The 26087-nt window shown below is 38.4% G+C and overlaps 1 protein-coding gene across 9 annotated transcripts in view; it reads left to right on the forward strand.

Moving 5' to 3' along the window:
• MACROD2 (mono-ADP ribosylhydrolase 2) overlaps window positions 1-26087 on the forward strand; it is an 841709-nt gene that overhangs the window by 576640 nt on the left and 238982 nt on the right. For all 9 annotated transcript variants that reach the window (XM_056486344.1, XM_056486346.1, XM_056486345.1 and 6 more), the window contains exon 8: window positions 11459-11532. In XM_056486344.1, coding sequence (XP_056342319.1) covers window positions 11459-11532 — 74 coding nt within the window. The remainder of the gene's footprint in view (window positions 1-11458; window positions 11533-26087) is intronic.

Genomic DNA, 26087 nt, shown 5'->3' on the forward strand with positions numbered 1-26087 from the left:
GGACAGAGGGAAAAACAAGTTGAAAAATTAGTGCATTGAGATGAAGACAGGGAGATGACTTGCCAAGTACCATAATGGGCAACACAGTCCTGATTTGGGGAAAATGAATTTATGTATTGTCACTTAAAATAAGTTTACTTAGTGAGAGGCAAAGGTTTCCCCTGCTTCCCACCTTGCCAAGGCTCAACATCACACTCCCAAATCTTCTCCCACTTCCAGCAAGAGGAGCTCACAGAATTGTTTCTAATTTTTTTCCCCTCACTCCCAGGTACTGATTTTTCCCTTTCTCATGCAATGTAACATGCATTGATACATACACACAATTTTCAGTCCTTTGTGCAGTTTTGGTTGTTTTTTTTTTTACTGATTTCTGTTCCCTGAGGTGTGAGGAAAACTGAGCTATGGAGGCTGGTGTCTGCATACAAGTAATTCACTGAAATAATCCCAACCCAACTCAATATTGCAGTGATATTTTTCACAATCTGGAGATGTGCAGCTGTCGTGATAAAGTGAATTATTTTGAGTGTTATTGTAGTGAGGATGCTTTGATAAGGTTAATGGAAATCAAATTGACTAAAGCTGTTCCCTAAGCTTGGTTTTGTGTCTTATATTATTTTTGATGATATAACAAGCTCTTTGGGATGGACAACTTCTGTTTTTTTCGTATCCCCCCAATTAAAAATCTTCTATTTTCCCTCATTTGCCTCATTGCTTAACAATCAAGGAGGTTTCTCCATGCAATGCATTTAATGCTTTTCCATATCCCTTCTGCTAATCTGCCTGGGATGTCATGTTTCCAAGAGGATTAGTTGTGTTTGGCTGTGGCATGGACGTGCCTTCAAAGGGTGGTTTTCCCCAGGCAGAGTGTGGGTCATCTCATGCCAACCGTACACATCACCTAAATTTAATAAAGTGCTGCAACAAACAACCCCTTTTCCTTCCACATTTAGAAGGAAATTGAGGTGGGAGGTCAATTTTCACTTTAAGATTAGGTTTGGAGATGCCTGGGTTTTTAAGTGGAGGTCTTTAAATCTCACTTGCCTGACAGGTGGTAGGAAATTTACATTTAAATTGTCCAGATCAGGTTCTTATTTGTACTGCATTGTTGGACAAAAGAGATTTCTTAGACTTCCAAATCCTTTGCTGCTTGATCTGACCAATCATAGCATTGGTTCCTTTGTTTTAAATCTGGACAATTCTTCTGACTAGAGTAATTGTCATTTGTTCTGTCATTGTGACTCAATTTGAATATTGTTCAAAATTACTTGAAAAACCTGTGTGTTCAGGCTTTATGTTTCCCCCTGAAGAGTAGCATCTCTAAAATTAAATAAATTTACTTTAAGGCTGGATTTACCACTGTTGATCTAACCAGAAATGTTGATGTTTGTTAAACCTTTCTGAATGCTAGGGAATCCCATTCATTGCTAAAGCATCACATGTTTGCTCATATAATGATTTAAAAATAAATTTATAAAACCCAACAATATGCTGGCAACTTACTAGAATACATGTTGAAAATGCTATTTAAAGAAAGTTCAATAAGACCTAAAGTTCATATCAAGACTAAATTGGATTTGAGTTTCTGGAATTGCAAGTGCCATTAACTGGTTATTTAATTTCCTTTTTGATTGAAGAATGCAAGACACAATAAAAGCATAATTGGGAGCAAAATGCAAATTAGAGATGTTAGGAGAAATTATATTTGTAACAAATACTTGTTTGAAAATTAATACTGTGATCTTTTAAAACACTGAAGAATCTGATGAGATCTGGGTTATTTTGTTGATCAGCTACCAGAATTGGGCTTAAAAAGCAACTGCTTCTTGGGGGAATTGTTAGTCAAAAGTGTTCTGATGAGGGTGTTCCAAGAGATAAGGTTATTGTCATGTTTTACCTATTAATGGTCTTTTTATACCCTTCAGCATTTGAGGTCTTGCTGAGAGCATCAGAAGTGTAAAATGCATTTTAAATTTCAACTTTTCCTTATTCTTGCTTTAATCCAGTTTTTCCTATTATTCCCAGCTTTAGCAATCAGCTAAACACTTTTCATCTGTCATGTCTACTGCTGTAATCTCAGAACATGCAAAAAGGTTTTTCAGTGCAGCACTGGGAGGAAGTTTGAAGGGGTGCTAGTGGATTCCATGTAGTTTTTGTTGAAAAGTTGTTTCTGCAGTACATCCTGACATGAAGATAAATAGTGTAGATTGGCTGGTTGCTGATAGGTACAGGAGCATAAAATCAAATAAGGCACATTGTGACCCTTGCAGGACAAAAAGAAAGATATGTGGAGCTGACCTCTTTCCTGGCAAATGACTGCTACTGAAGTGAAGAAGCATTTGGACAAGGGGAAAAAAATTCTTCCTCTTAAAAAATTAATGCATAAAATTGTTGAGGTAGTGCAGTGATTCATCAAGTCCAACAACCTGCACAAGCACTTGCTTTAGCAGTGTACCTGTGGTGTGTGTTCACACAGCATGAAGTGTCTTTCTGTGCAGTGAAGAGCAAACCATCAAACATCAAATTTAGAATGCACCCCCTCTTTGTTCCTCCCAAGTGTACTGGCATTTTTGAACTCCAGATTGGATGGAAATTTTCAGTTTTGAGCTGTTGTAGATTCCCTCAATACAATAGCTGCTGGTGTGATGCTTTAGTGTGGTTTACTGCTGCCTCAGGCAAGAACTGAAAAAAATCCACGGTGTGAATAGTAAAGACAAACCAAGAATCAATAATGTATTTGTTAAAAAGACTAAACTAAGTAGATTAAATGTGCCAGACATAGTGTCTTGCTTTTTCACCCAGTCTGACCTATAACTTTCTTCCTCATATGTCTTTTGGGAAAAAAGATAAAAGAACATCTTTATTTCTCTGTTTTTTGTTTTTTTTTTTTTTCTTTCACAAGGAGTAAGTATATATTGTTTCAGCTGATTATGTGCTCCTAGGAAATCTTTGATTTTCCTTAGAGAAGAGATAAGAACAGTGTTTCAGTAGAAATAATGTCAGATAGTTTTGTTTGTTCCTGTACGTGGATGGCCTTACCCAAACACTGTGTTGGTTTTAGATAATCCAGCCAGGTCTTTGTGTTGCTGCTAGAGCAACTGAACATGGTGGAAGTGATTTAAGGGCTAGAGCTGGGGGTTTTTTTATGTGTTTTTGTATTTTTTTTCACTATTGCTTATGTATGTTTGATTCCTCTGAAGTTTCTCAGACTTTCTATGCTGCCATCTTCCTTCATTTTGCTGTGGTGGCATGTGTCCATTACATGTGTTTCCCCAAGTTCTTGCAACTCCTATTGAAGAGAAAATACTGACAGCTCCAGCAAAGTCAGTAGCCCTGACATTTTCTCTCACATTCATCCCCTCTTCCCAAAATCCTACTTCCCATCTTGCAACAAGAGGTTTCATGCTCCCTCCCTCTCCTCCTCTTCCCCCACCTCAGTCTGCTGCTCCTCAGTGCATTTTCCTGGCTCCCTCTGTCTGCACAAAGATCCATCACCCAGAGGAGTGAGCCTCCCATGGCAATTCCCAACCCCTTCTCCTCCTGCCCAGCCTCTAGTGGCAGATACATTAGTAGACATCAGAAACTCAGTAAGGATTGGCACATCAGGAGTATCTCTGCTTCAGATAAACCTTCAATTAGAGCCTGCAATCAATAGCAAAATGCCATGAGGAACAGCTCTTGGCAAGGTACAGAATCATTGCTTTATTCCCACTGCTGAACTGATCATCCCTTGGTGTGTGTCAAGAGGGGCATGGCACAGTGTCAGTGGAGGTTAAGGAGTCCAATGCCCTGGACCACACATTCCAAGAGAAAATACCAGTTTCAAGTGGAATTCAGGGTGTGTGGGGGTTGGTTTGATTGGGTTTTATCTCCTGTGGCATTAGCAAGACACTTTAGGAAGGCAGGATTGATTCCTTACACTTTGCTGCACTTGAGAACAACAAGGCATTTTTATTTAAATCAGTGGGTAGAATAAATATTTAACCTTGTTGCAGTTGTAACTACACGGAAGCCAATATCCCATTGCTGTGCAATTCAGTGTATGATGGGAGATTTCACAGCTGAGTAGTGCTTTACACTTTGTTTCAAATTACTTTGGCTGTATTATGTTGCCACCCTAAAACCCAACTTGCTTGCTAAATATGGCAAAATAGAAGATTTAATACTCTGCATTAGGTAGCTCGTGTACACTTTGAAATGTCTTTCAATTAACATTTCTTTGTACAATGTTTGTTTCTGGAATAGCAATTCTGGTTATGGTATAGAGTGTATTTAAAGGAGAATGATGTGCTTGAGCTCAGGAACAGCTGCATACATGTGTTTAAACAGCTGTGTAATTTACACAGACATTGCATATACACTCTCATAGGTAGATTTTATAATTGCAAAACTACCTACATGAGTATATCTTCCACTTGCATTTGCATTGTATGTGCTTTCTCCTCCCACAGGAGAATGCTAATGGCCAGAACAGTGAGATCTTTTTCCTTTCAGTGTTGCATTGGTGTCTTTTTGTTCTTTATCCTACTATGCTCAGCTTGAAGCCTTAATTTTCTACTTGGGCATTATAAATTTCCTGACAGACAGAAAAGCTCCATCACACAGCACAGTAAACAGCACAGCTACAGAGCAGTTTTGCTTCCCAGAGCCTCCAAGTATTGCTTCCTGTGTTTTTTTTCTAACAAGACTGCTACATAATCCATTTCTCCATCATGTGATCCCCTGCAAGCATACTCCTTTACAAATGCTGGAAAAGTGAAACCAAAACCTTGACTTCTAATAAAAAAAATATACTGGCTACTGCAGAAAAGTGAAATTCTTACACACATGCAGCTCTCCTTCAGAATGGCATTATGATATTTCTTGCAGTGTAGGGGAGCTTTGTTCATGCTCAGTAGTCCAAGTGTAAATGCATTTTTACTAAAAATTCTTCCCCTTCCCAATGCTAATAAATATCAAACAACTCAGTAAACTTGAAATCTAGTTTTTCTTCAGTGGAATCTTTGGACTTATTGGTGCAAGCCTCTGCACATTTAACCTACCTAATTGCAGTGCATATCTCTGTGCAGCTGACACTTACACAGTTATATGGCAGGTATTTGTTCAATTATATCAACATGGCAGAGTGTGAAATGAATCGTGGTGTGATATTGTGTATTTCAAAGAAAACAGCTGTGACCTAGTTTGTCCTGCATGATGGCCACCTTTTGGCAACCCACTTCTTTCAGCTGTAGCCCTGAGCTGAGCTCAGATATAGATCAGAAAAGCACCTGAGCTATGGATGGTGCAGGTGCGTTGATGTGCTGATGAGACAAGAGGCCAGCACACACTGGGCACCTTTCTTGGGAGGAACTGAAAAGCCTATAATGATTTCTTCAGAATAATGTTTTGTTTATGCATTTTGAGAATTTCTTTTTTCCCCTTTTTGTTTTACATGAATGATAATTAATTACTGCAGCACAGTCTGTGAAGGATACAGTGAATTGGTACAGCTTTGTTTCTCGGGGTAGCACAAAGGTTACTGGCTTTTCACAGTACTTAATTTCACTTTCTTCGAGTCAGTTTTGAGTGGACAGCAAATAAGGTTTTCTCTGACTGAATGAGTTCAGTAAGGCAAGGTAGGTTATTTAGCAGAAGATTCATGGCTCCTCTGTTTAGTCTTCATTGCAACTGATCCAAATGAAGGTGCTTTCTTTCCAAGTTATGAGTGGCCACAAAAATGATCAAGGTAAGAACTTAGCTTGTTTGTCCAATGACTAAGTGACAAAGGTTATTTAAAACAAGAAAAAAAAAAAAAAGAACAAGAAGAGTAAGAGAAAAAAGCAAAAAGGATAGCAACACAATAAGCTTTTTGTTAAAATACTATCATCTCTTTCCAAACAGAAGGGATTTACCACGGTAATGGGAATCAACCTAGCATGAGCAAATTAATTTTGACTACTAAAATAAATCTTTGACAAGATGATTATATAGGATCAGTTGCAAGATTATTCTGTTTATTTCACAGCTGAAGGACAAGTGGATGTATTGAATTAACCCTACCTTAGGCATGCTGGGCTGTACATCTCATTTGTTCTTTTATTGTCATAAGCACTGTCATCTGCATTGTCAATAGCTGGCCTTAACCCACATGGCTATAATGAAATGCAGTTATTTATGTGTTGGTTGTGATTCAGGAGGTATTTACAGTACCAATATTAATACCAGGTTTGAGAACATGTATGGAATAAAGGCTCAGTACCTTTTTTCTCTTCTTTCCCGCTTCTTCTTTCCTTTAAAACATCTTTATATTCCGTGCCATCTGGTGCTGATAATTCCCAGATAGCAAGTACTTGATGCATGGTGGAGATAGCCTGTCATCCTGACTGCAGAGATGGCCTTCAGTACAGTTCCACAGTTTAAAAATGTGGCAAGCTACTATTTGAAGAGCATCATTTATATATCTGTAAACATACTGACAAATTTATAAACTTAAAACATGGAAGTTTTTCCATTTTAGCAGTCTTGTTGATTAAGCCGTGGGACTCAGGGTTGATTTTAGCACACAGGAACAGTCTGCAAACTGTTACATCTTGATGTATGCACAAATATGCCAGTGTAGATATTTTTCTGAGAAAATATGAAAACACATAATGATTATTTGTGTTGATGTGCATTTGGTTCTTTTCATGATTTGCTTCAAAATGAAGCCATTAAAACTGGCAAATAAGAATATTAAGCCTGTGACGAGCCTTTCAGAATCCATAGAGAAGGGAACATGTTTTAAATGAATAAAAACCTGCCTAAGCACTTAGGCTGTGCTAACAAAAAGATACAGACCTTTTTTTACCAGGATGAGTTCATTTACAGAAAACATTAGGCATCTCTGTTAAACTGACAAATTATAGCACTTATGCCTGCAGCTACTGAAGTGATTTTTCTGGATTGACATTTTCTTGTTAGTGTTATAACCCTCCTGTTATAGACTGTTATCTTAATCCTCAGATAGATCATATTAAAGTTTGATTACTTAATACCTGTGTTTTGTTAATGGGCTTTTCATGGGGAGGTGGCATTACCTAACTGTAAGTTAGACATTTTTTGTAAGATTGGATCTAGCCCAGTAAAAGAAGCAGATAAAGCTACCAGCATCTCCACATAGTTTGGGAGTCCCTGAAATAGATTTCTGTTAGTTTTGTTTCACAAAATCCTTGTTGCACTGTTATCTTTTGAAGAGCGTTGTGCAGGGCCAGGAGTTGAACTCTATGATGTTTGTGGGTACATTTCAACTCAGAACAGTCTATAATTCTATGAACTATGGGTGTGTTCTTCTGCACAGATAAATTAGGCAAAGAGAAACAGACAGTCACAATTAGAAAATGTTTCTCCACTGAATTCCCCAAGCACAAAAGATTAAGCATTTACACAAGGGTGTCTAACAGCAGGGAATTCATTGCATTTTTTCTGCACTTTGATGAAACAGGGGGATTTATGTACTTGCCATTTGCATTCCAGGGAATAAATACAAAATGTAATGGGAATGTCAGTGTGTATCTCTAGTTACTATCTTAGTTCTGCTCCACACTCTTCTCCTCTAAAACAGCACATTTATTTCATATCAGATAGATCAAAATAATTCTGCCATATCTTATCATGCCTTTGCAGGAAAATTATGGCCATGATGACTGCAAGAACTCACACAGCCTAGAGCTTGCTTTGGCAGCCGTTTCACAAGTTACAATTTCCAGGAATAAGTTGGTGAAGCTGTGGAAAGAGTTGCAGAGTCTTGTAAGCCTGAAGACCTCTCAAAGCTTTCCTAGGCTGTCATTGTGGGTACCAAAAGCACCTGAGCTCAGGTGGGGTGTGCTTTATGTGGTGGTAGCAGGGTACACACCCTCATTCCTACTGCCTTAGAAGGCTTGTACCCACTGTGCTGTGATGATGGAAGCTGTGCTCTAAAGGATGGCTCCTGAACTCAGAGGGGCACCAGGGAAGTGGCTGCTCATATCCAAGATTTTGCTGTGCTTGAGGAGTTGGGATCCTGGTAAAGGATGGTGAGATGTGCTCACTTGGCACTGCAAAGTGCAGGTGGTGGCACTAAAATTCTCACTTGCTGCAGCAGCTCTTCAGGCACCAGACACAGCCTGCACTGTCTTAGTGGCATAGCTGGGTGTGTTGCCAAGGTGTTTGCTGTGGCAGTGGAGGGTGTTGAAAGCTCATTCCAAGTTGGATATGTGATAATTGATAAAAGATTCGTGTTAATCATAAAAGTATTGGAGTATAAACCAGAATACTTACATGTGAAGTGAAGCATGGGCACTAGATAGTGGAAAGTATATGATTAAATCACTCTGTTTTAAATCCCCCTGTTATGAATACTAGGTTTTCAAAAGAAGTTGTATCTACTACCAGTTTGCAAAACCTGACTTTCTGCTAGTATGATAGATTTTGCAAAATCAGACTTCCTGCCTTTGTTTGATCAATGCTGCCTATCTACAAAGACCAGACTTGCCAATTTCTGCCAGTTTTTATCCACCAAGACCAGATGGTTATCTGTAAGACTTGACTGTCACCCAGAGACTTTATGGATGTTTATTCGACCACCACTGCTCACCTGGCAAAATTAATACAGCAAAAAACCAAAAGTTATTGATTACAATGAGAAACCATACTATAAAGAGAAGCTGCAAACCAAAGTTCTGTGGAGCTCTGCTTGCTCCATCTATGTAAAATGAAGCAATCTAAATTTTGCTGAATATCGAGACTTTTTGTTTCTCATTTATAACAGATTCCTGTGTCTGTGCACCACACACCTGTCCATGACACACATCCTGCTATGGTTTTCTCCAGGCAGATAACCACAGTGAAGTCCTGTACCTCATGCCTGATGTGTGCTTTTTTGTGCCTTTGTCCTTTTCAGTATGCTGGAGGAGCACTCACTGCAGTAACATGGCCCAGTGTCACTCATTACTTTACCTGTTTTATCTTTTGTGAAATTGAGCCTTTAGCCAGAATTGCCTGAGCTGCTGCTCCAGCAGTCAGTAAACTGTGAGGCACCTCCAGCTCATTTCTCTCAAGTAATTTGATTCCCACGTGCCTCCTGAGATTGCTTTCTGTCTGAAAGTGGGAAAGGGGGGATGGGGGTGCAGATGGGAGCAGACCAGAAATGTTATGGCAGGCAAATGTAGATTAGAGATGAAAACAATGCAAAATCATGTTTTGAAAGATCCCATCTCGCTTTATCTTCCTTTAACCCAGTCCTATAAATAAAAATGTTTTTCTGTTTGAGAATCAGAGACACAGGGGCTTTTGTGCTGGTGCAAGGTTTGCAACAGGAGGCTAATTCCATCCTTCTTCTGCATATAGTTAGCAAGATAATCCTTTCCATAAAATTGTCAGAAATGTGTGTAAAATGCTGATTAGATGATTCTTTTTTTAGGGGGGTAGCTGATCATAAAAGGCTCTGATGGATTTCAACATATTTTCTGAAATTATACACAGAATTTAAGGCTGTTTATTTAGGTAGCTGAGCTGTTTCCTTTACATTGTGGTGACTTAGAAGTAATTGAACACCAGTTTTCTAGATAAGGTACCATTTAAGGCTGGTTAGCATGGCAGCAGTTTCTAAACAGTGTACAATTTATGAAGAGATTCTATACAATCTCCAGTGCTTTATCACCATTTTGGCCAACTACACTGCTGCAAGGGATTGAAAAACAAGCCTGAAAAGTTAATCTTGCTGGAGGGAGAATTGTTCTGAAAATAAACCATTCAGTGCATAAACAATAGTCTGAAATATGCATTTGTCCCTCTGCATGGGTGTTCATTTTATGTCCAGGCAGAGCTACCACACTCAGGAATAGAATTTCTGTGTGAAAAAGTTTGTTAGCTAGGATATTCCTGATTTGAGCAGATGGTCTGCTCAGAGCTCTGTTATTTTGTATTATGAAAATGAGGCTGTTGGAAGTCCCTGCTTTGGGTTTCATTCGTGGTCGTTAGTTGGTGTCATGAGACATATGCCTTGATGATATCAGCATTATTAAATGTTACAAGAATTTCTCTTCCCAGCAGCAATAGCAGTATGCACAGTAACATTTGTAGGTCTAAGCTAGTTTTCTATATTTTATCTAAGTGTATTTTTTTAAAATGTAAAAATATGTTTTATTGAGAAATGTATTCAAAGGAGGCACATGCTAAATGTTGGTATTATCCAAAATTTACTGTTTTACTTGCTTTTCATGGTGAATGGTTGTCATCTCTCACTTCAAAACAGTACACATGCTGCTGGAGCAAATCTTTGCAGAGGCAATTTACAGGGAGTGATGTTTTAGGAATGTGATTCAGTGGAGGGATTTTGGTTTGGGTTGGGTTTTTTCCTAATCTTGCATTCCACAAGATCTGAAAAAGGGTTAAAAAAGATAAAAGTCAAAAAGCTGAAAATCTATAATTTTTTGTAGTATCTGTGTTTCAGTTTGTGGTGCATAAGGGTGATGTATGATGTAAGAAAGGCTGTATCTCCACAGCTGTATGCCAAATTTCATGACTCTTTCTAAGCCTGTTGCTTGCTTGTCCACTGTGCCTGCAGCTGCACCTCTTCAAAGCCTGCTCTATTAATCTGACCTACTGAGAGTGATTCATGCAGCTTATGGGGTCTTATTTTTAAATCCTCACAGAAATGATTTGCTGCCCCCAGGTTAAGAATTGAAAGGAAAATTAAATTAAGGTGCCTAACTAATGAAAGCATCGTTGGATTTAATAGGTAGAAGCCATCAAAGCAAAAAGTCTGTATCCCTGGAAAGATTTTTGATATTAGTGCTGGGGGGGAATTACTATTGCTAATGTATCATGCAACATAAGGCCTTAAGTTCATATGCTTATGAACTCCATGAATTCTTTAATTTCCAAAGTTGTTTGTTATGATTTAGGTCATAACTTGAGAGATTTCCAACTCAAACATTCTGTCTGTATAAGGCCTTACAGCATTGGGGTCATAGTGTGGTGTAGTTTTGCTGACAGATGGATTGAAAAAAAGAAAGCCTTAAGAAAGCCCTTATGCCTTAAGAAATGTCTGAATTTTTCTTGCTGCCATGAAATGTAAGCCTAGTATTTGTTCCTGTGATATAGGTGTTGAATGGTTGCCTGCCTAGTATGACACATGTACACAACTCTTTTGTTTCTTGTTCTCTTGAGCAGTGGACTTTTCTTAACTAGAGTCAAGTAAAAAAAAAATCTAGTAAAGCATTGTTGTGCCTATTCTCAATTTCTTTAGCTGGGGAAAAGTGTAGAAGATGTTGCCTAAAACCTTTATACAAATTTATGAAGAAGGGAGTTGACCAACTGCAATTCCAAAATATTTTGAAGAATAAAAGCCCAGATTTTTGTTTTCTTATAAATGAATAAATAAATAAATAAATAAATAAATAAATAAATAAATAAATAAATAAATGCCTTTTATTTGTCTTTTATTTCTTCTCTTTTTTAGGTTTTCCAAATGAGCCTGCTGCTGTCATTGCCCTTAGCACTATTAAGGAATGGTTAAGCAAAAATCACAATGAGGTAAGGAATAAAGTATTTTTTTATTCTTTTCAAATTTATGTTTAAGGTTATGGTCTTTGACTCCAAAACTGTGAAAAGAGTAACATAGGCTTGAGCATTGAAGTCTTTTATTATTTAGTCTTCAGACCAGTGAAGTCAGGTCAGGACAATATAGCCAGGGGAAGATTTTTATGTCTAAAGCTACACCAGAGTTCAAAGGAAATACCTTTGTTTGAAACCATACTGTGCATTTCCTGTGCATTGTAATCTTTCCTGGCAAAGCAGAAGACTGTTCTCTTCCTAAGCTGTTTCTCAGTTTCAGAGTTTTCAGGTAATAATGAGGAAATTCTTGGAAAGGAAATGTGCATATAAGTGTCAGTGGAAACAACCACCAAAGGTCAGTGGTGTTCCAGGGTCATTTTGCAGTAAAGAGCTGTAAGATCCTTTTTCTATTTTCATTAATTTGTTGGTTTGCTTACTATTAAGTGTTCATTTTCCCAGAAACACTCACTAAATATATGAATTTTTAATAGTATTGGACATCTTCCAGTGGCAACATAATAGTGATTATTTGCACAAGACAAAAAATGGTTCTAACAGAAGGATCTGCATCTCTCCCTTTTCTACTGTTTGTCTTTCTGTGTTCCTAGTGTTGGATTGCAGAAGTGCAGCAAAAAAGTGGCAAAACAAATAAAATAATCATGTCTTAAACTGACAGTCTGCCTTTTCATGATAGCCAGCAGATTTCATATAGTTATAATTATTTGGTATTTTGTCTGAAAACACTGAACAAAGCAAAGTGGAGAAGCACTGCATACAAGGATATAATTAATAATATTTTTCCTCTGGCAATATATTCAAGAAACCTGTTTTTCCCAAGAATCTGATATGTCAGGGTGTGAATTTAGTGGGTTTATGTGCTTCAGTTTGGGGGTTTTTTGCCAAATTTGAATTGAAAGGAAGTAATATGTTGAGATTTGAGCTGTGCAATTGAGGTTTTCAAACCTGGAAGTGGACTAAGGAGTTCATACCTGTTTGGACACTGATTTTGTAGCAGTGACTGGTTGTTTGCTGCTCTCACAGCTGCTTCCCACAGCTGGAAATCTGAGCAGTGAACCAGTTTTGGATGGACAGACTTCATTAACATGATTAGGGCCAAAATCTCAGAATCTTAGCCCTAAACTTACATTTTTGGGATCTTCTCTGTTTGTAATTTTAACCTTGATGTGCAAGGCTAAAACCAATATGTTTGCGGTGCTTACCATCTTCTAATTTCTCCTAGCTTCATTTTTACGACATAATTTAAAAGGTTAGGCTAAAAGGTTTGTTTTTGGTTTTTGCTCCAGAAATAAGCTTTTCTTCCTCAAAAGCTGAGTCTGTATTGTATATACACCTGCTTTTTTCCTCAAAAACTCCAGTTTAACCAGAATTACTTCAGAAATAAGTAGCTGTAGTTTATAATGTTTGGACAGTGAAAGGAGCCTGGGCTGTCCTAACTACAAAGCAATTATTTAGTTATCAGACTCATCTTACACCACAGTTGTTCTTTTCAGTTTGGACTATTAGAGCTCATAGTTTTTGTCTTAAATGTTGCTTTCATAACATCCTGAATCCCAGCCTCACCAAGCTGGGGTCTCACTCTGTTTGATGCACTTGAAGACATGTGGGTGGTGCAATTATTGCACATTACTGATTATGAGGATTCAGAGCTGTTCCCCTAGAGTTTTTGTTGATATTCACAGGAAGTGGAGTATTAGGTTTTTGTCAAAATATGGTTTGAGGATTTTGTTATCCACAGCTTTGTACTTTCTTACATGAAGCTTACCCTCTTCTTAAGGTTTTTCCACAATCCACTGTCTTAAGTTTTAGGTTATGGCATACTAGCATGTTTTACATGTCATAAACAGCACAGCAGCAAAATTTTATTGAAGACAGCAGTAACTTATGCAGTAAAAGGGATCTTTGAGAAGCATACCATTACTGGGTTGCTGTTTTTTAGTGTGTATACCAAGGTGAGCAAGGTTATCTGGTTTAAAAGAACTGATGCAGTTCTGTGCCAGGTGTCAATTTGATCCAATTTATGTTGTTATGGAATCACAGAATGTTTGCATTGCAAGGAACCTTAAAGTCCCTCCAGTTCCAGCCCCTGCTATGAGCAGGGATGCTGCCCATTCCACCAGGCTGCTCAGGGCCCCATCCATCCTGGCCTTGAGCACTTCCAGGGGTGTGCACTTACCCCCTCAGACCAGATTTTGTGTTTTGAGTAGTAATATTATGCATTGCCCAAGCTTTTCACCAAAGTAGCTCATCATGCAGCAATGGAATGAAGAGTATTTTTTTTACTTTAATAGTCTCCTCCTATTGCACACAGCCATATGATACAGTCCTCTCTACAAAGTTCTGTCTTAAAGACAGATCAATTCCCACTGCACCCACTAGGTATTTAAAGTCACATTTTCTACTCTGGGACCAAAATCTCTGACAATCTGGCATGAGGGCAGCTTTTCAGAGTGCTGCCCACATCTCATTGCTCTCCTGCTACTGCCTGCACTGGCAGGATGAGTTGGTGTGTCCTGGTAACAGCCTCTCCTGAGCAAGAAAGGTCTCCTACACTTGGCTCTGCCAGAGTTAAATTAATCAAGGTCAGCTTCTTTCACTCAACCTGTGTTCTGCAATCTGCCTTACCAGTGAGAAGGTGCTGCTCCTTTAGTCCCAGAGGTGTCTGGCAGCCAGTTGTGCCCTTGGACCTAACCACTCACTAAGGTCTCAAACTCTTTGATTGTAGAATGTGAATTGACTGATTGAATTCAAGAAGTTTTACTGTCAGACAGGCAGCATGTTCACTAGGGAATCTGCCTCCATAGCAATATACCTGGCAAAAACAGGTAGGTGAATAAGATGGAAAACTGACAAATTTCCAAGTCTTTTGTTGTGCTCTCCAGCAGCCTCTCCAGCAGTCTCCTCTGCCTTCCAGCAACCCAAGAATCTGTGACAAATTTGGGAAAGATAAGGCAATATTCTTGTTTTCACCTCTCTACCTCCCTATATAGCATCTTTCCTTTGATGCTATAATGAGGATTTTTTAGATATTGGCATTAATTCCAAATATAAATAAATCAGTTGCTATATTCCTTAGTCAGCCTGAAAAAGTAACTTGAATGACTCCTGCAATCTGTGTTAGAGTCCTGCAAATTTATCTGTCATAGACTTTAAAAGGCAAGTGATTTGCATTTAATAAAAGGTTTTCTTATTCAAGCCCATGGTTGTGCTTGACCCCTCAGGTGTTTGTATAAAAACTTATTAGCATGCTTAACTCTGATGTCACTTAGATGAATGTCTCATTACCATGCAAATGGAGTTAGCTCCTTTTGGAAGTTAATTGTTACAAAGCAACAGAGAGATATTTCTATTGTAATTTACTCATCATACAGCCACCATATTCCAGCAGCCTAAAACTCAACTACATAAAGTTGGCTGGGAAAAACAACCTTATTGTAAGAAGTGTTCTGGACTTGTGTGTAGCAGCAGCACTGTTCCACTCTGGGAATGAAGCCCTTAGTCAAACTAATCTCTGGCCATGCTTTACACCAAGGTTTGCTGACTTGCAGCCAGGGGACAAATCTAGTTTAGAAGCTGGTAAATGGTGTTATGCTGTGAGTGTAGTAATCTCTTGGAGCAAACTCCCAGGTATGGCCTCAGTCAGCAGTAGTGGTTAATTTACTGCAGACCACCTAGGCTATCTCCTTAGCAAAAAGTGTTTTCATTCACATTGCACAAAGTGCTCTAGGGGTTTGATAGAATTCTTCAGAGCACAAAATAGAATTGGAGTCCACTCTTTAGGAAATTGCACCCTGGCATTCATTTTAAAATGCACATTAAGTTCTTTAAGCAGGTCAGAATGTTTCTGGGATAATTTATCAAGGTTTGAGGTGTTGCCACCTGGTTTCTTGTAATGGTATCTAAAAAACATTGTGACAGCTTTAAATACTATATTTAGTATATATATAGGACCTCCTACATTATTGGGGGTGATGGGGAGAGGGTATCTTTGGGGTTTTTTTCTGGCAGATATCTAGGAATGTTTGCAATGGTAGAAATCATCTACTTTTTCTTTGCTGTGTTTCACAAAAGGTTGAAAAATAAAAAGATTTCAGTGTATGCCTCCCCGTACAATACGCTGACATGAAAAGCCTCAGGACTTTTTCACTGCTCAAGAAAAGACTTCAATTTAACAGCACATTTAGTTCAAAGTATTGTTCTTTCTCCTGCACATCATCTCACAACATTTATTACACATCCTGGTAGAACAACAACTAGGAAAGTGCAGTGGCAATGTGTGTGCCATTGAAATAACTGATACAAATTAAAATAAATGGGAAATAAATCAACACATTCTTGGTTCCTTTTCATTAGATCCATTGCTGAAGAGAGACTTTTTTCTTATTTTGCCTGAAGTACATGAGACTTAGGTCCTTGTCTTTAGGTTATGTATCATCCCACAGCCAAAAAAAAAAGTTAACATTTCCAGCAGAGCAGGGTAAGCCAAATCCCAGTCCAGCTGAAATTAGTGGAACTTTTTAATGGGGGTGGAGAGGTGGCCAGGATCACACTTGCTGTACTCCTCCTGACAAAAATGTTCATGAGGAAACCCCTCTTTGTCTAGTTAGGCACACTCCAAGATGGGTGCCCTGCACCCTTTGGTACTGTGCTCCATCCAAATATGACATGTGGGGGTAATTCCCACTACTAAGGTAGCTAAAGGCAGGATATCTCACACCTGCAAAATGCTGCTGGGTGCTGGTGACCAGTTTGGAGGGAGATGTAGTCATGACCTCCCACTGCCTGGAAGGGCAGAGCAAAGGGAGCTGCCACCTCTCTCTATTGCATAAAGCAGGCTTGCCTGAAAGAACATTTAATTATTAATTTTAATTTGTTTTTAATTTCTCTAACCCCTTTCCTTTGGTGGTCTCAGCAATCTAATTCAGGTTCTTCATTCTTCAGAGACAATTAAGTAAAGTGGTATCTTGACATGAGGGCTGGTCTTTATCTCACAGAAGGATGCAGATGGAGACAGCGTGCCTTGGAAAATGTTGCCTGATGCAGTTCCATTTAATGTAACCTCAGTTAGATTCCCCTAGGGCAGGGCAACCAACTTTGAACATGTATTCTAGAAAGGGGTTGAGTAGCTAGCTGACAATATTTAATTAAAAGGAAGCAAGTTTAAAAAAACCTCAAATGTGTATATGAATGCAAACAACTCCCCTTAAGACAGCATGACTTTTATTTTTGATTTGTTAGTTTTCACGTTTACAGTCAACAAAAATTTTGACAAAATATATATATTTATGCCTAAGGTGATATCTTGGGCCTGCAGTGACATGTATTTATTTAAAAGAATATTTATTACTCAGAAATAAAGCCCTGAAAATACAGGTTTTGATTGAAGCCACTGACAGATCCTCAAGGACAGTAAGGGTGCCGATAAAAATTCATCCGGCTATTTTGGTCGCTCTGATATGCCACTATCACTTGATTAACATAATCTCCTCCCCTCCCCCAGCACTGTTCTCTTGGGTAGGTTAAAAAATGATCTCCTTTCTATTTCTACATTCTAATTAGGTGGTAATCATATGCTGCTCTGATTGAAATGAAAATCAGCCATCATGGCACTGTCATCTTGCTGAAGTCGAGAAAAAAAATGCTTTTCAACTGGTACAAAATTAAAATGATTTACTTGCTCTGTGTAGCTGCTCTCTCACCAGGCTCAGAGAGATTCAGTGCTGTCCCCAAAGCCCAAATCTAACTATCATCCCTACAGACAATTCATTTTCTGAAATGATAAGGCAGCTGCCAAGGCAGCAATGCTTTTCTTATATGTTCTTCAGGCTGCTGTTTAGTTAGAGGGGTGGTAGAGTGAAGCAGACAAAGCCTGTCTTTGTTACACATAATACTTTATTTATTAACTTGAAAAGGTTTTGGTATTTTTGCTGCAGCTACTGAGAAGCAGGCAGGAAGGATCCCTCCTGGACAGAACTAGAGGTCATCATGGCTGGGAATGTCCCAGGCCAATTCCTGTAGTGTGGTTTGAGATGCTAATTTGTGACCAAAATGAAACTGGGAGGAAGGACTTGGAGACATGGCTTTCTGTCAACTCTTCCCTCTAAAATTTGTGAGGATCAAGGAAATCCGTGCATAGTGAAGATGTTTTTGCTGAACACATCTTTGTAAAGGTTTGTCTAACCTTCCTGCTGTATCAAAAACACGTTCAGTAGCTCTGCTACAGCTAATGAGTGTCACTAATTCAAAACAGAGCTCTGCATGGGTTCTTTCGTGTTTGCAGAGTTAACTATCCAATAATTGAAATTTGCCAAAGAATTTTTTCTTTTTATCCTTACAGTTTAATAGCAGTTAGGATAGCAGGAGCCTGGATAGCTTCAAAATTCTACAGGCATGTAGCTAAATTTAAAAAATTGTCGCTGCTTCAGGGCTGAGATTTTGTCTTGTTTCTGTGATTTATTTCTTTCCTTTTGATTTCTGGGTGTTTGGAGGGGCCTTAGAACTGTAGTAAGCAGTGTGACACAATACTTAAAACTAAGTAGAAATAGTTTTCCTTCTTGTTACTTCTTTCAGGATACCATACTGATATTTCTGTGCTGGCTTTCAGCCAGAAATGTGATAATTTCAACTGGCTCCTTAAATCAACACAGAGGAGGTCCAGCCTTCATTTTGGAAGGATTCAGTTATTGTATCTGCCCTTCTGGGGACTTTAAATCAGCTTGTGTTCCTCATCCTGTGTGTATGTAGGAATAAATAACTGAGGAATAACAATCCATGTAACACGAGTGAGATTCATGGATAAAATACTTCACAAGTAATGGAGAAATTGCTTCAATCTTCTGAGCACTGCACATTTGTAAATCCGGTGAGATAATACTGAAATACAAAAATTTACTTTAGGTGAGTCTCATACTGAAGCAGACATTGGATCACCCTATGAAAAACCTAACTGGTATGAAAGAAATGAGTGTAAACGGAATATTTTGTTAGGTTTTATTCCACTTTCCCATCTAAGATCTGGCCAATTCCCACCATTATTTCTGACCACATCAGCCATCAACAGAAGGTCACAATCAAATATCAAATACAGAAGGAAACCCATATGGATCCTTATGGCCAGAGTGCATTCCCTGTGAGGAACAGAATCAGTTTATTGCTGCTAGACCTGGGAATCTTGACATATAGCTTGAGATATATGATTCTGACATTTAATAGGTTAGATGATATTGGCCACATACTTCATAGGTTCTATATCCTACTGTATTCCTGGGAAGGTGAAAAATAGGTCTGTCTATTAAATATGAAATGACAGAACAGATGAGAAGAGCACTGTGGATGTGGAGAGCATTGACAATGAGGACCTGTGGAGACATGGGAATGATGGCAGGCTTCCAACATAAAATAACTGAAAATGAATACAGAGCAAATTGCTCAAATTCAAGTATGGGCACAGTTTAAGGGTGCATATCACCTTCCTACTTAGACTTCAGGACAGAGTATGTGATTCTTTCATTTATTTGGGATTAATGAAAAAATGGAAGATAAATTAGGTGAGCTCTGAAATTGTTCATTTCCATAGGAATTGTAAGCAATGCTTCGTGGAAAGAGTTTTTGAACAAATGCCACACAGAGACTAACTCAGGTTTCTCCTTACTTCTAACCTGATCTCTCATGAGATAAAAAATAAACTTTTACAAGCATAGACTGTTTACAGCTACTAAATCTAAATATAATTAATTTATTGAAGTCTTTTTTTTCTTTTAACCTTCATAAAAAAGAAAAGGATGAATGTACTTTGGGGCTGGTAAAATAAGTAGAAAACAACCAGTGGTTAGATGATAAATACAGGTGAGGGTGAAAGCAGAATTAAGTAGCTTTAGAAGCAATAAAATTTTACAGTTGAGATGGAAGTTTCCATGGCACAGAGCACAGCTTGCAGTTATGCCTTGTAAATAACAAGGTCAGGGTTGCCACATCTCTCTTATTTTCTGTCTGTCTTCATCCTGATTCAGGAGCACGTTTTCATTCTGGAGTAAATTTGCATTTACCAGAAGTGAATTTGGGAAGCTTTTCTGAACCAGGAATATTGATCTTCTCTGAACTGGTATATTTGTCTCACCTTTGCTATTAGACCTAAGATATCACTTGGTAGGACACTTTCCAGCTCTTTAGTATTTCAGGCTGAAAAGAAATACCAAGAACCAGCTTCTGTATTTTCATCCACATGATCAATGCCCAATAAATCCAGGGGAATAGGTGTCCTTTGGTTTCTCCCCCTTTCAAGAAGCCAGGGCCTTTCAGGAACCCATGTCTAAATTTCCTAGATTTGATGATATGCAAAGAAGGAATTTTTTTCTGCATTCTTTACTGGTTTCTTCCATGCAGCTTTCCCCCACGCTTAAAAGGCACTGTGCATTTAAACCTCAATCCAGCTACCTATTTTCAGGTTGGGGGAAGGGTTTTATATGTGATTTTCAGCCTTTTCTGCTGGAAATTTAATCTTTCATTTAAAGCCCCTTTGGGTTTGTAATCCAAAAGGTTAGAAAACCTAAGTCTTCTATTTGAATATCAATAGTCTTATCCTTTAGTTGAGATAGTGATGGATTGTTTTGTGGATAAAATGCAGTCTAAATGAATAATTTCAGTTATTCTTTTTACTTTCACATTTTTTTAAAAGTGCATGTCAAATGCCTTCTCCCTGTGGGGAAACAAGTTTTTGAACTTGCTCTGTTGCTTATTGTTGTGCTTATTGTTACAGGAGTTGAGTGCTCAAACCTAATAAGAAACAAACTTATCACAGAGCACTTTGACTTCCCTGAATTCAATCCTGATGGCTGTTGGATGATAACCTCTTCCCTGTGGACATTTAAACAGACATCTCCCTTTGGGGTTCCATATAATAATATATGATCTGTATGATGATAACCTCTTGATGGGAAATGTTTCAGGAGGGACAATAGCAGTGCTTCAGTCCTGCTGATTGTGTTCCTTGTTAAAACCTCTCCCTACAGAAATCATAGAAAGTTCATTAATATTTAAAAAGCAAATATGTTTCCTTTCAGTCAGTTGAGGTGCCACTGCCCTTGATTTTTTTTTTTTTTTTTTTTTTGATTCTATGAACTTTGATACAGTGTTATATAGCATAACTGCAATATCTCATTAATATGCATGCTTAGCTTTGTAGAATATCCTAGACATTTTTTATCTAGTGTGATTTTTGTGGGGTATATCATATGAGAATAAAGTCTCATCATGTGTGTATGCTTGTCAGATGGGTTCTAAGCCTTCATGGGAGTTTGGGAAATGCCTGGCATGCTGCTGATACTGAATCACATATTAGCAAGGTGGAGTTGTGTATATTAGAAATTGCTTTACTGCAAATTATCAAATATATTTGTAATTCAATGCTCTGAGTGTAAATCCAAAGGGCAAGCTTCTATAGGCTAACACTAGTCTTTAAAGCCCTCCTAAATTTTACTAGAGGTGGAATTTTTGCATCACAGTTGCTAACAAGGAAGGGCATAGGGATGGAATCATTCCTAATCATGGAATCACAGAATGCTCTGAGTTGGAAGGGACATGCAGGAATTGTCAAGTCCAGCTAGGGTGGCAGTTGTAGTGTTTGTTATAGGAGACAGAGAAAAAGCCTGAATTAGCTTCCATGTTGAAAGCATGGGCATTTGAAAAAAATAATGGTTTATTTATTAGCACTTGTGGTAGTGTGAGCGTGGTGCTTCAGTTTTTGCAGTGCTGTCTTGGAGACAGAGAGGTCTTTGAGGGACAATCCCATGCCATGCAATTTATAGCCATGGCATTCCAAAAATAAATCAAGCTTGTATGATGCCTCCAAATAGCAGAAACTGAGAGGGAAAGAAGCAACTATAAAATTTTTATGAGCTATTAAGAGAATAAAGAATTATACGTATATGATACCACATAAAAATACTACTTCAATGTGAGATTGCTCAGTGAAATGGGATTTCCACCTAAATGATGAGTAACATAGCTGGTGATTCATGGTCATCTTCTATGTGTGTGGGAAAAAGGGATCCTGCTGCTGTCAAATGAGCTGAGATCTAGGGTGGATCTGTAGCTGTGGACAGCCATGGAGACCTTGGAAGGTTTTTCTCTCTGGCCTGGACTGGAAATAAGCAGGGGGAGGGAAGGCTGACATTGTCTCTTACCCAGAGAATTGGCCTGAACTTTAGAAATGAAGCACTGAGCAGCTGTTTGATCCAGATTTTTAGTTGAAAAAATATCTTAGTTAAAAGAGAGACCTGCCATAGATCTTGCCAGTGCACTGTTAACAAGTGGGTTTTCTGAAGTGCGCTGGTGGAAAAAGTTGATTTTGGATGTCCAGCATATCCAAAGCAGTCACATGGAGTAAAAATGAACTGCAGATACAGGGATCTGGCAGGTTCCAGTATGCCTTGCTCTCCCCTCCTTTGTACTTTCTTTCCCTTTGCAGTTTCTCCCTTTTAGCCATCCCTGTTCTGCCCCTTGTGTGAGTGGTGAACTTGTCCATTTATATTCAGCTTTATTGTCTGGGCATTTGGCTGAGTGCTTTGGATCAGGATGTGGAAAACAAAGGCTGTGCCTCCACTCTGGGTCCATCTTGTGTGCTGCAGCTCTTGTTTTCAGGTAGGGATTTCAAGTCCAGCTGTTCCTTATTGATCCTTTAGGGAAGTGGCAGGTTGAATCAATTATTTGACATGCACATTCTCTGTTGGCACAATTCTCCAGAGCCTTATAATGGCACAAATTATGATACTAACTAGTGAAAAAAAAGAAAGTTACAATTGGATATAGCAATTAATATGCAATTAAGAGGGCATTCTTTTTTCTTCCCAAGTATTTTTTTCCCCAGCTATTTTTAGATTTGAATTGACTGAATAGTTAAAGAATTGCTTTTGGAAAGGAGGATGGGAATAGTACTTTTTTCCTGAATTAGCTTTGATTTTTCTTCCTGCAGGGACAGCTAGAAGCACAGACAGCTGTTATTTAAAACAAAATTGAACATAAAATGCTATCAAACCATTTACTATCTCTGAACTATAACACAGCAGTTTTGAGTTTTAATGATGTATTGTTTTTGATTATGCACAGCATTGGTGTTCAGACTTACATTTGTTTAGAAAAATGATGAGATTTGAAGGTAAATGGAGTGCATATCTGGAAACAATCTATGTGTAAGGTATTTTGTTCATTTCCTTGATGCCCAGGGTAGTGACAGAGCCCAGCAGGACGAAACGAGGAAGAGGCTGAATGTGTTGAGCTGTGCATGGGTTGAGATGTCAGCACAATCTGAAACGACAAGGTCTGGGAGCAAAAAGAGCAGAGCAGTCAGAGCCTCTCTTTGGCCTGTGGCAGCACTGCTGAGGCTCCAGCACGGTGTCAATTTGTGCCAGCGCCTGGAGCTTTTTGTGACAGTGGCACATTGTCACTTTGGCGCTGGGCTGGGACACTCGGGGTCGCGGAGCAGCCCCAGTTCAGCCGTGTGCCCCCTCTGACACGTGTCACCTGTGCCATGCCTGACCTTCTGATGTGCAAGCAATAAAGGCTCTGTATTTTAGAACAGTCTCCAGAGCTGTCATGTCCCAGTTTCCAGCCAGATTAATTAGCACCCCTGTGAGTAATTCCACAGGCAGTCATTTCGAGCTGTTAATTTTCTTCCGGATTATTTTCTTCTAAATGCTCTAGAAAGTGGTTTGGAAGAAATTTTCAGTGGTTAGTAAAAGTATCTGTGCATGTGAAGCCATAGATGGTGTATATTTTATAAAGCTTTGTCAAGTCAAAATGTATGACAAGTATAAGGTTTTTGCTGGCTGGGTGGCCTCTGTGGGCTTTTGCTAAAAGAGGTCAAATTGGCTCTGCAAACTTAAAACCACAACTGTACTAATTAATGTGATAGGAAAATGTTAGGAAATGCAATATAATTATTCACAGAACTGGGTCATAATTTCTTTTGCAGTTAGTTTTTGAGCATGTTGTCACACCACAATGCTTTCCATTAATAATGAAGACATTTTGGAGAAATAGTATTAGCAGCTGGTTGACTGCAGTTAATTGATATATTATTGTATTCCAGCACATTCTGTCAGGGACTGCAGTGAATGGTTTAAAGGCTTCTAGGGAGAAATAAAACCAAGATAACCAAGGAGAGGTTATTTAACTTAATAGTTCTCAGGCTCTGTATACCCTGGGTCAAGGAGGAAAATTACTGAAATACATAGAGAATGTTGGTTTAGAAAATAATGATACAATGATTAATAAATGTTGTCTGTGGGAATAACACACCAGCTCTTCTAGGAATAGGTTAAGGCAGGGGAGCTCCAAAGAGTTTTAAAACCTGAGTGACTAAATGGCATAAATCCATTTTCCTATGGATTTAATCCAGGCGTCTTTGTCAAAAATTGGAGTAATGAATTGACAAGGAGTTTAAGGAATGAATCCTTTATGAAACTGAAGTGTGCTAATTACTGCCTTCCCCTCTCCCCAAATTAACAGAGCTGCAGATAAATGAATCTTTGTTTTCAGAGTGAGAACTAGAGAAGAGAGGCAGAGTGAAGCCCTGGAGAGGATTTAGCAACTCCTTCACCTTCAGGTCACCAATTCCAATCCAGGCTATTTTGTTTTTCCATATTTGAGAGCTTCCCAGCCTCTGTACTAGTCTGAAATTGAGAACATGGCTTTGGTCCTGATCCCAATTAACATGGCTCTAGTTGTACTGATGGACATTTATGCATTGAAAGAATCTTATTCTGCAGTCATGGCACCCAGAGATTTTGCTTTTCTCTCCAGAGTAGCTTGGATTAGGCACAAAACAGCAGCCTCTGGTGTGGATAGTTGCAAATGTTCAGGGGTGTAAGAATGAATTTCTTCTTACATGTGCTTATTGCAGGAAAGGGAAAGTGAGTACTTCAAAAGAACTGAGCTATTTGATCACAGAACATTTTATTGTACAGCTAATTATGTCAAATAGGCTGAACTGACATAGGCTTTAGTGACTTTTTTGCTGTATGTATAATTAGATCTACAGAGTTGTTTCCTCAGCTGGTGTCAGGCTGCTGAGCTCTATTTAAGTCATTTTGCATCAGCTAAGAAGCTGGACCCTGTTATTTATGGAACCATTGGCTGTTTATTATACCAGAGTAACACACAGCCAAGTTCTGTACCCTAAGGAAATATAGGCCAAGATGTATTAAGTCAGAAAAATGGTACCATGTTCACTTCTAAGTAGTGATTTGCTAATCTCAACCTTCAGCACTTTTATTTGGCACTTTTTAGAACTTACAGCAATTAGGTACAGAAGTAAAGAATTGCCATTTTGGGGATGGACTTGAAATTCAGACAAAAACTTGTGGGAGGATTTTGATCTTTGTAGTCTGTGCAGGTATGGAAAAGTTTTGCAGTTGAAAAAGAAAGAAACTCTCTTGAAAGAAAATTCAAGCTTCCAGATTCTGTTTTAAAAGATGACACTAGAAATACCAGCTTTCCCATGCTAACCACATTTTAAGTTTGAGGCCAGTGTTGCCCTGATGCTTCCTACTGAAAACACAGGTATCCCAAAAGAGTAGCACACTCTGTATCAGTTAAATTATTTTAATACAGTTAATCTTTTGAATTGTGTTCAAGCTGTTAATGGATATTTTTAGCTCTGTAGGCCTTGGAATGCAAAAATACTGTAGAAAATGCCAATGTCTAATATAGTGATTAATAAAGTTACAGTCATTTACCTCAACTACTGCTTTGAAAAGATGCTTTCCCTCACACTAATGATTTCTGCATTGTCCTTATTTGCATCACAAGCATTTCACATCACAGGCATTTTGCTGTTCTTGATCTTAACTTATTAAATCCTTCTTGCTCATGCATGAATGTGGACAGCTGGATGCCACTAATGGGGCAGCTAGTGCTACCCAGTGGTCTATAATCAACATCCTGTTGCCACACATTAGCATCACACTGCATGCCTGAAAGGACTAAGAAATTTGATTTGTAAAGCAACAGCTGATTAGGGATGATTAACAAAAAGAGGGTCATGGATATTGTGTAACACTGACTCTTGTCCTTTCAGAATCCAGCCTAGAATGGCAAATCTGCTATGTCAACGTGAACAAAAATAGATGAACCATTATCCAAATGTTTTTATCACTAATCATTTCTCAAAAGCTGTTCAAAACCAAACACATTTAAAAGCATTTAAATGAAAACAAAGATGGAAATTGTCATGAAACCATGACTAAGAAAATATGACTATTTTAAACAAAACATATAAATTCATTTTTCTGCAGTGTCAATGGAATACAATATGCCATGATAAATATATAAAATTATTACTAAATTTACCTTAAATGCCTTGGTAGATACCAGAGTCTTCCAGATACTGAGGTTGATTTGAAGACTGTAAAAAGAAGCAATTTTCAATGGAGAGTGAGATACACTGGGAAACCCAAAATTGTACCAGGCACTCGTGAATGACCACTGAAGAATATAGGTAATGATTTCAGTGTAACCTG

This window comes from Oenanthe melanoleuca, chromosome 3, assembly GCF_029582105.1.
Source record: "Oenanthe melanoleuca isolate GR-GAL-2019-014 chromosome 3, OMel1.0, whole genome shotgun sequence".
Lineage (NCBI taxonomy): Eukaryota > Metazoa > Chordata > Aves > Passeriformes > Muscicapidae > Oenanthe > Oenanthe melanoleuca.